The sequence below is a fragment of the Symsagittifera roscoffensis genome, chromosome 4 (genome assembly GCF_963678635.1).
Source record: "Symsagittifera roscoffensis chromosome 4, txSymRosc1.1, whole genome shotgun sequence".
Taxonomy (NCBI): domain Eukaryota; kingdom Metazoa; phylum Xenacoelomorpha; order Acoela; family Convolutidae; genus Symsagittifera; species Symsagittifera roscoffensis.
In genome coordinates this window covers 5130304-5140524 of record NC_087065.1, presented here as the reverse complement: position 1 = coordinate 5140524, position 10221 = coordinate 5130304, and the positions used below count along the sequence as shown (strand labels likewise).

General features: G+C 35.9%; 1 protein-coding gene across 1 annotated transcript; it reads left to right on the top strand.

Annotated features, from left to right (window-relative positions):
- The first annotated feature begins 6038 nt into the window (after window positions 1-6038).
- Window positions 6039-9848, top strand: LOC134844605 (dual serine/threonine and tyrosine protein kinase-like). The gene is made up of 2 exons (XM_063861362.1): window positions 6039-7336; window positions 7639-9848. Exons 1-2 carry the CDS (start codon window positions 6160-6162, stop codon window positions 9666-9668), a joined length of 3207 nt encoding a protein of 1068 aa, XP_063717432.1. The 5' UTR covers window positions 6039-6159; the 3' UTR covers window positions 9669-9848.
- The last annotated feature ends 373 nt before the right edge of the window (window positions 9849-10221 follow it).

Here is a 10221-nt window from a genome sequence, read left to right as displayed (position 1 = left end):
TCGCCTATTCAATCAACCATGTTTTTAAAAGCCAAGATAGAAAAAACTGCTGTAAAGAGGCTTTGAAAAAACCGGGATGTCCATCTGTTAGTTTGAATTAAAAATCGGCATTCGTTTTTGTATTACTCACTATTTATATAATACCCACGTAAAGAAATTTTAAATATATATATATATTTTCTAAAAATTGTTTTAAGCTATTGAAAATTTAGCCGCCAAAGTTGAATTTCTGAAAATCGGAATAGGGGGAGGGGAATACTTAACAAGATCCAAAAAAACACAGTGGTTACCCCTAAAACATATTCAGTGCTAAGAAGTTAGGGCTTAAAATCAGTGCTTAGAATCAGTGCTCACACCTTCCGCAATTATTTTCAATTTTTGTAGCTTTTTAGACTGTTGTGAGTAGTCTCCTTTTCTTCGAAAAAACACCAGTAGACCAAAGCTGTATAAATCAACTTTCCATTACTCGTACAATTCTCAGAAAAAGGCATGATTTACATGTATCATGAGTCGTTATTATACCTCTTCATAATCTAATAAAAAATTTTGTGGCCAAAACTTATAACAAAATTGAGTGTGTCCTGGACACTTGTTTGAAACTGACGCCTATGACCTTGTTCGAAATTTTTAAACGTTTAAATAGAAACAGAGAATATTAGCAAGTACTGACGAGCATGAAGCTTAATACTTTATTTAAAATCTAATATAAATAAGTGTCCTAAATCTTAAATAAGTGTCCTTTTTCTTCGAAAAAAAAACACGAATAGACCAAAGTTGTATAAATCAAGTTTCCATTACTCACACAATTCTCAGAAAAAGGCATGATTTACATGTTTCATTAGTTGTAATTCTGCCTCTTCATAATTTACTAAAAAATATTATGGCAAAGATTTATAACAAAATTGAGTGTGTCGTTTGTAGTATGTTTAAACAGTACTGTATTTTTTCTTTTGTGGAGGGGGTGGGGGTGGCTCACGTTTTTTTTCACTCAGCTATTTTACCCCCTGCTGACCCGAAGCGTGCCCCTTTGTTCTAGTTTATTAAATTCATTTTTGGCTGTCTGACCCTATGTCTTTTCTAAAGGCGCGTTGGGCGCCAATACAAATTAACTTTGTGGGGAGCACGCAAAAAAAAACGCGCGCTAAAAACGCGACTGGTCAAATTTTTCCAAAAACAGAGGAGTTCAATTTTTTTGCCAAAGAGCAATTGATCTTTAATTACAAGGGGAATTTTTTTGTCTCCAATTGGGATTGAACCAGATCATTTGCCAAAACAAAAACATTAAAATGCGCAGTTGAAAATTAAAATTGAGAAAATTCCAAAAGTAGCAATAATTTACAATTAGATTCCTACTTTTCCCCAAAAAAATTGAATTTTCTCGCAGATATCTGTTCAATTTTGCCTCTTCTCTATCATGGTGAGTAAGTCACAACTTCACAACCCATTGCTCCTTTTCTCAAGCAAGTTCAGTTTGTTATTCTGCTAAATTTCGTGATGGGTTCATCCAGGGTGCTACTTTACGAAATCTATTTTTGGATGACCGACAATAAAATTTTTCTGAGGGCGCCTTTGGCGCCAATATATAATATTTTTGAGAAGGAAGCGGCCGGAAAATGCTTCTGCTTTTTTTCAAAATTTGCCTGCAGAAAATTTGATCAAAATAGGTCTTTTATTGTGATTTGGAAGAGCTAAGAAAATCAATTTTGTCAACCTAAAAAAGGTCAACAAAAACTTCCGTTTTGTTTTTTGAAAATCCGCTTACTCCCCTACGAGAAAAGTTTGAATGTGCCCCTGTGTGTGTTTAAAATTAATTCTTGATCCCCGAGCTATTATTTAACTCAAGCAAAATATCTCAAAATTTCAGGCTTCCTAGGTATAATTAAAAAAACAGCCAGCTAAATATTGCTAATAATAATAAATTTGGATGTTGATTCTAATTTTAACTGCCATTATTTTGGAATTCACATTCTGTATATGAAACGGTCCATGCAAAGACTTTTTTTTGTCAATTTCTTTTTGGCTGACAGCTGAAATGAGAACTGGAAAGAATGACCCCGGTTCCAAACAAATACCCCATGTTCAGACTGTGAACCCTTTCAACGTAGGTATTAACTCTTTTAGTAATTGACTATATTAACTCTAACAGCTTAATAAGTTATCATTCAGATGCAAAATCTTGATGTTTTTAGAAATGCAACAAATAAAACTTTACACTTGATTAACATGAAAACCGTTCTACTGATATATACTTGTAAGCTAAGCCTTATTCTGGCAAAAACGCGACTGATAGAAAGTGTGTTTACAGTTTTGGAGTAAAAAAAATGTTTAATAGTTTCTCAAGTGTCGCTACTTGTGTGCGAAACTTAATTTTTACAAAAAAAACTGCTTGCTCGTCATTAACTGTTTTTTAAATTAAGTATTAGGATTATGGAAGCTTCCGATTCTTGAAAAATCCGATCCTTGCTAAATAAAGACAGATACTCTGCTTTTCATTAAATCACGAAGACAAACATTAATTCCTGAAACAATTTTCCAAAAAAAAAAAATTCGCAGGTTAAAATTCTCATTGAAATCAAGGATTTTGATTTTGTGCAACCAATTCGGATCTCTTTAACTATTCCCCGCCCCGCTTCTGGGGTAAATAGTAACGAATTACCGCCCCAATAATCAATTAATTCAATAGTTAGGCATATATGTGAGATTTGTACTTAGTAAAGAATACACCCCCCCCCCCTTGCAAAAAGGGGAAAATAATTGAAGAGATTCCCCAATTATAATAAAACCGCATAAAAAACAAAACAGTTTGAATAAACTAACCCTGGCATACCTTTCTTCATTTTTAACATTAACTGGTTTTTACAACGCTCCTAAGAGAGTCTGCAGGTAAAGTTTTGCCGGCAAAAAATCTTTATATAATTGGACAAAAAACCTATATGATGTTGTCACTATTTTCAAAATTTAGAATTTTAATGGCGTTTTAACTACTTAAATGTTGATTTAATAGCTTTGTTTTCTTGCACTGGATCGAAACACCCTAATAAAAATCCTTAGTTTCTTACTCCGAAGCTCTTAACAAAACTGCTCATATCAAGTCAAAGCCCTGAATGTTCCAACTGTCCTTAGAAATTCAATTGGAGTTTTACGCGTTTCATTTATCTCAAGTGCTGGTGACAAAATCAAAGCACATTAACTTGAAGGATGATCAAACGTGGAAGTTTTTTTTTTGTTCTGACTTTCGATACGAAAGTAACGGAATATTTGTGCTCGGGGTGGGTTTTTTTTCTTCAGACAAATTTCGACTTTTTAACTAGCCATTTTTGACGGAGTTTTTTTCATATCATTTGAAAAGTATTGTTGTCCTGAGCTCAAATTTGAAAAAAATTTTTACCTGTGATCATTTTTCGTAAAGTTACTGGGGTTTAAAGATTGCCATTTTGGCCAATTTGGGACAATTAACTCGCGATATATTTCGCGCTATTAACGCGTAAGCGGAGAGTTAATCCGTCTTAGAAACCGTTCCAAATTGGTTGAAAGAAACTTAGTTGCCATAATTGTTTTGTTACAAAGAGCGAAATCTATCATTTTTTTTACTTTATATGGCGTGTGACTAAAAGAATTTTTAGTCATTTTAAAAATTTCAAATTTTAGAATTTAATTTTTTTAATGTTACTACTGCTCCATAAACCTTAAAACGCAGTCGGAACATTCAGGGCTTCGCCCTGGTACGAGCAGTCTTAGTCATTTTTAAAATCAGGAAATTAACATCTGGCTTTTTTAAACTCAGGAAAATAAATTAATATCTGTGAAACTTTGACAAAACAGATTTGTTAAAGAGACGAACGTCTGGAGAAAATTTCATTTGAGCTTAATTATTCCAAGCATCGAAACAGTTGCTCCTAGTGAACTGAAAAATTGTTTTTTTTATGTCCTTTAATATGTTTTAAATTTGGCGATAATTAAATTATGAGTAACTTGATTCTTTTAGAAATATGGCTGCTTCATGCAACATCAAATAACAAATGGTTCACCTTTGCCTGTTAGCGCTCTGTCGGAATAAGGCCATCAATGAACAAATTTGAGAGCTATCACAAACCCGTTTACCAAAAAAGTTGTTTTTTAACCTATCAAAACTTTTCTTTTTTAATATGCTTAGTTTTTGTTTACTAGTTTTGTTGTATTAAGACAAAGCCAATATAAATCAGAAAAAAATAAGATAATTTTTCTAAACAATATAAAAATCATCTGTTGCAAATGAGAGGTGTCATTTTTAGTCAAGGTTTTGTTAATTATGTTTTTCCACTGTAAGGGAAGAGTTTGAAAAATGCTGTGGGAACGGTGGGCAATAATTGCGAGAACAAAACCTTGGCTACAATTACAAAATTTTCGCTTGCTGAGTGTGCCTTGCATCGTTTTGCTCTTGCTGTTTGGAATATCTAAAACAACATTTCGGGCTTCTCGACAACATCAATGATATAACAAAAGAGTTTTCGATAAAAAACTTGGTTTTAAAACTCGACTCCAAAACAATTTGAAACTTTCGGCGAAAAGTTTTTCAGTGTCGCAGTTTATGCTAACAAGGACTGCTGTCTTAAAGTTTGGAGAAGCAGCTGTTTCTCACTTCTGTTCAGCGAAAAAAAAACCGAGAAAGTTGTGAATCAGACTATAGTGAAACCGATAATAGCTTAACTCGATTACCAAGTAATAACTGTTAACCTTCAAAAGAAATTAATTGATTTATGATTTTTAAATTTATCTTATTGAAACAAATGATTTTGCCTGATAATTGATAGCAATTAATTTTCCCATGTCCCTGATTGGTCTTAGTTTTAGTTCGGAGTCACTTCTCAATTAATGTGTTCTTCAAAAAACAAAAGAAACAGAAATGCAAATAGAAAAAAACTGCATTTAAAACGCAAGTAGCCAACCAAAATTCACCTCAATTTTAAGGAAAAAAGCATAATTGTTGTAATTTTTTCAAAATTAAATATTGTCATCGATATTTAGTGGTTTTTGTTCCAACTATAAACGACAAAAATGATGGAATAATTGTGATCGGGTGGTCTTTTCTCCAGACAATTTTTGACTTCTTAACCAGCATCTTTCTACAGAATTTTGTACATCAATCGACAGGTATATTTGACTTGGGCTCAAAATTAGAAAGACATTTCACCTTTTTTCTTAAATTTATGCGGGCTTAAAGATTGCCAATTTGGTCAATTTGGGATAACTACCGTGCGTATTAACTGAACTTTTTTTGAAAGTTATAAAAAATATTTTAGTAAAAACTACTCCATAGAAAAAAATGCAGTCGTAACTATAGAGCTTTGCCCTGATACGAGCAGTTTTAGCAGTCATTTTATTAGGATCGAAAATTTATGCTCACTTTAATGTCATTCTAATTAGGAACAAAAGGTCAAGATGATTGCGAGCTGTTTCTATTTATTCGAATATTTTCTTTTACTTATATTTGAAAGCAAAGTTCTAAATATGTTCCGCGCTGAGAAAAATGCTCAAGAACAGAAAACCAATTTTTTCAAGTTTGCTTCGAAATTATGTTATACTTATGCGACAGAGATCGAGTTCATGTAATAAATTCATCTGAATTATCAAATTCTCTGACCTTGATATACATTAATTTGAACTAAATGTCATTTTTTAGCAAAAATGGTAGGTTTGAATCTCAAACTACAAAAACAATGTTTTCTTATTATTTGAGGTGATCTAAGTTCACTCAATTTTGAAAGTTATCTGATCGAAATGTTAAGCCCATGCTCCCTAGAACATATGAAAGAGAAAAATTAAATGTCAAATGCTTTAGTTTGTCCAAAATTTGCCCGAAGGAAATAAATGGACGTTTTGTTTCAAACTTCAAAGGTAAGGATGGTTTAAGACTTGCTAATTATTTAACTTCATTGTCACAACAAAGATTACTAAACAAAAAATTCGTATTTGCATTGATTTTTCTTACCAAACAATCAGCATGCAAATGGTAAATACATCTGATATTTAATATTCTAATATTCAGTTTCGCCCAAAAATCAGTCATTCGAAAGAGAATCTCAAACCAGATTTGATTCAGCTCTTAACATTTAACCAAGAAATGTCACAAAATATCAACTAAGTTTCAAGTTGACTTTTTGAATTCTGGTCTGTACAAAAATGGCAAGTTCAGAAAAGTTTTCTTCAATCAACTCCAAAAAAGAGCTAATGAATCGCTACAGTCGAGAGATAGGACGCGAACACTACAACAAAATCTGCAGCCAGAAAGAGAGACCCCCACCGTACGTGAGAAGAAACTCGAGGGAGAAATTTTACACTCGGTCAACAACCGCCGAAACACTTCAAAACAACAACAATACCATTGGTAACAGTAATACAGACTACTTGTGCAGAGAAATCCCACGCGAACTGGAAAAATATTATCAGCAAATCAAATTCCTCAAAACACTTCTCGCTGAAACACGAGCTTCGTTTGATCAAATTAACCAGTTCGGATATTACGACTTCGAGAACCCGACATCGCCGTTGAAGGTGATAGAAAATGAAGAGTTCGGGATCACCGAGACACTTACCCGACCGGCGAGCATAGTCATACTCGGACAGGATAACATCGCGAAGGCTACAGTTGTCCGAGCGCTATTCGGAGAGGAACTCATTCCCCGAGACAAAGTCGACGAAGACATGGAGCTGCAACGAGTGGTTCGGTTTTCATTCGGCCGGAAACAAGACTACGCGGTCACGACGGCACCTCGACCAAATATTCCGACAGACGAATATGTAATCGTGGACCCCGATAGCGAACTTGACGGCGACGACAGCGAGTATACGAATCGATCGTGTAGTGAAGATTCTAGCAGCACCAGCACTGGTTCCAAGTCCCGAAGATCTTCGAAATGTGAGCAATCAAACTCGCTTTCGTTCCGCTCGGCTATCCATCAGAACATCAGGCTGAAATCTGACGATCGGCTAATTGTCAGCTTAGGCCTGGCGACGTTGGAAGTTCAGCTTCCTCACGCAGTTCTCAAAACTGGAGGCGAGGTGTTAGTCGGACCCTGTAATAACCCGTTTATGACAACTGCAGATTTTCTGAAACGACACGTGTCAGAAGTGCACCCTATTGTCATATACGCTTTGAGTTACCACAAATTAAGCAGAGAAGATATAAGAGAGCTGCAAGTTATAAGAGAACTAAGAAAAGACTTGCCTGTATTTTTCATCAAAGCTTTCGACGACAACTCGTTCGAGTTGACCGAGTCGGCCCAGTACGAAGTGTCGCAGCAGCTTCGGATGCAATTGGTTGATCTTGGTTTCCTCAAACTTCACGAAGAAGACAGAGGTGAGACTTTTTTTTAGTTTTCACTGTTATCTTGAAAGTAACTTTTTAAAGGTCAACTTGTCATTTTTCAAAAATTTATGTAATTAATTATCCTTTAAAGCATACCAAATTGTTGATAAAATGTTCGTGATAACAATTGTGTGAATAATATTTCTTCAAAAGATCGTATATTTTTTAAAATATTTTTTTGTTTAGTTTTTCTAATGTTAAAATTTATATTAATATCTTTGTTTGTACGAAAAGTCTTCTCATAACCAAAAATATATAACTGTGTTGAAAATAATCGACCCATTTGTTTGTAGGCGGAGTGACAATAAACGATGACAGCGATGACAACGAATACTTCAGCAACCGGAAACAGAACTTATTCGAAAACAGCTACCCAATGCACGCCCTCGCCCGCGGGAAGTTCGAATCCAAGAAGGTCGAGGTGGCCAGTGTTCTTTGCGAGACCATTTCCGACATTGAACAGTTTGTGGGGTTTCTAATCAAATCTCTTCGAGCTCACTTGGCTAATTTATCAACTTTACTTCATAACACCCACACTTATGTGCTGAAAAACTTTGTTTCAACTGCCTACGAATTATCGCGCGACTGCCAAATAACTCCCAAAAAGATTTTATATACGAAAGAAAAAGAGCTGGAATTGTTTCAGTCGTTGATGCAAATTGCAAATAAGCAGCAAAATGATCTGAAAATCATCATCCACGAAACGATTCACGGAACACGAGAAGAAATTTTGAAAGAAGCGGCCGATTTCACACTAAGTCACAGCCAATCAATGACTAGCTACGCCGAGGTCAAAAGCTACGAAGCTCATATTCAGAACTTAGTCTTAACCAAAATAAACCAAAGAGTCATTCAAAATATGAGAGACACAACAGCTCAATTAAATGAAAACCTCACAGGTGTTTTGGGAAGATGTCTTAAAGCCCTTGAGGAGAACCTCAATGATCAACTGGGTTCCAGTGAGGCCTCCGATGGCAATGAAGAACCTTGCGACCACCGACCAGCGCAAACTGCCTTAAAAGCAATTCTAAATGCGGCATACATGGTCGAATTGCCAATAAATTCTCAAGAACCAGATGATAAAAACTCTGCCAATTTGGTATCCAAAATGAGAGAACTTTTCACTTCAATGACATATAAGAATTCGCCGCCTTCTTTTTTCACAGCCGATTGGAAAATGTCGATTGCTAATAAGCTGATGTCCGGCTTAAGCGAAGCAAAGCTTGCCAAAATGATATGCCAGCAATTCAAAAACAAATTACAGAATTCACATGAACAATTTTTGAACGCTCTGAAAAACTTAGAAGTTCGTCAGGCGAGGAAATTAGAGAAGAACGAAGAACGAAGGATGCAAGTTCGGAAAAACTTGGCGCCTAAAATATCACGACTCGCTATGGAGTCGTTATCACTTCGGGACTGCGCGCTGTACGGGCTGCCGAAACTAGAAGGTGAAATTGGGCGCGGTCAATACGGGGTTGTCTACGCCTGTCAAACCGGGTGGGGCAAATACACCAATGTGGCAATCAAAAGTTTGCTCCCCCCTGACGAAAAACACTGGAATGACCTTTCCATGGAGTATTACTACACCAGAAGCTTACCAGCCCATGATAGAATAGTGCAAATTAGGGGGTCAGTTATTGACCATAACTATGGGGGAGGGGGTTCGGGACAAGTTGCGGCCCTACTAATCATGGACAGATACCCACGTGACTTGTACAGTGCCATTAAGTCACGACTCTCTTACCCTGACAGACTACAAGTGGCTCTCGACGTCGTCGATGGTTTGAGATTCTTGCACAGTCAAGGATTGGTGCATCGAGATATAAAATTGAAAAATATTTTACTCGACGAGAGAAATCGGGGCAAAATAACCGACTTAGGGTTCTGTAAGCCCGAAGCTATGATGAGCGGAAGCATCGTGGGGACTCCGATTCACATGGCACCCGAGTTGTTGCGAGCCGACTACGATCATTCGGTAGACACTTACGCTTTCGGAATTCTTTTTTGGTACATGTGTGCTGGAACAGTTAAACTGCCCCATAATTTCGAGCAGTGTACTTCAAAAGAGCACCTATGGAGTGTAGTTCAAAGGGGGGTTCGACCCGAGAGGCTGAGTTTCTTCGAGGAGGACGCGTGGAGAATAATGTCCGAATGCTGGCTAACAGTACCGGCTACGAGACCCCATTTGGGTTATATCAGGCCGAGGTTGGAGGCCCTTGTCCAATCAGCAATCACCAGAACTCTCGCTCACAGAAATAACAACAATGATTCACAGACAAGGCAGGCTAGAAATACAACGTTTGTCGGGCCTCCCGCTTTATAGCACCCTCGTAAACTACTTTTAACTTTGAAAAAATTAACTAATTCATGAGCAAGAAAATTGATAACTTCAGGGTGTTTATTTAAAGATGTGGTATTTCATTTTCTTCAAATTTTTGTGCCTTAGTTTTCGTTATTGTTTTGGATTTATTCACTGGTATACCAATTTAATATTTATTTCATGTTTATAAACTAAAACTTTTGTTTATACACCTATCAACCAATTTGTTTTTGTCTACATCACTGATAGTAAATTTGTGAAGTTACCATTCAGTTTCTGAAAAAAATATTTTCTCAACAATCCTAAAGTAATTTGCATACTAAACTACTTGATTATAACTTTTCATATAAAATCGTGAAGAAAGTTATATTTTAAAACTTCGATCTTTTAAAAAAAAGGCCTCGAAAGGCATACAAGAAATCATATGAAGTAAGTAACTGACTTTTGCAATACTAGCCGTTTGATGCGAGGTGAGTTTCAAATGTTACTGCTTGTTTTCTGGGATTAACACTAAAATACGAGAAAATAAAGGCCTGGCACGTACTACCAAGAGACA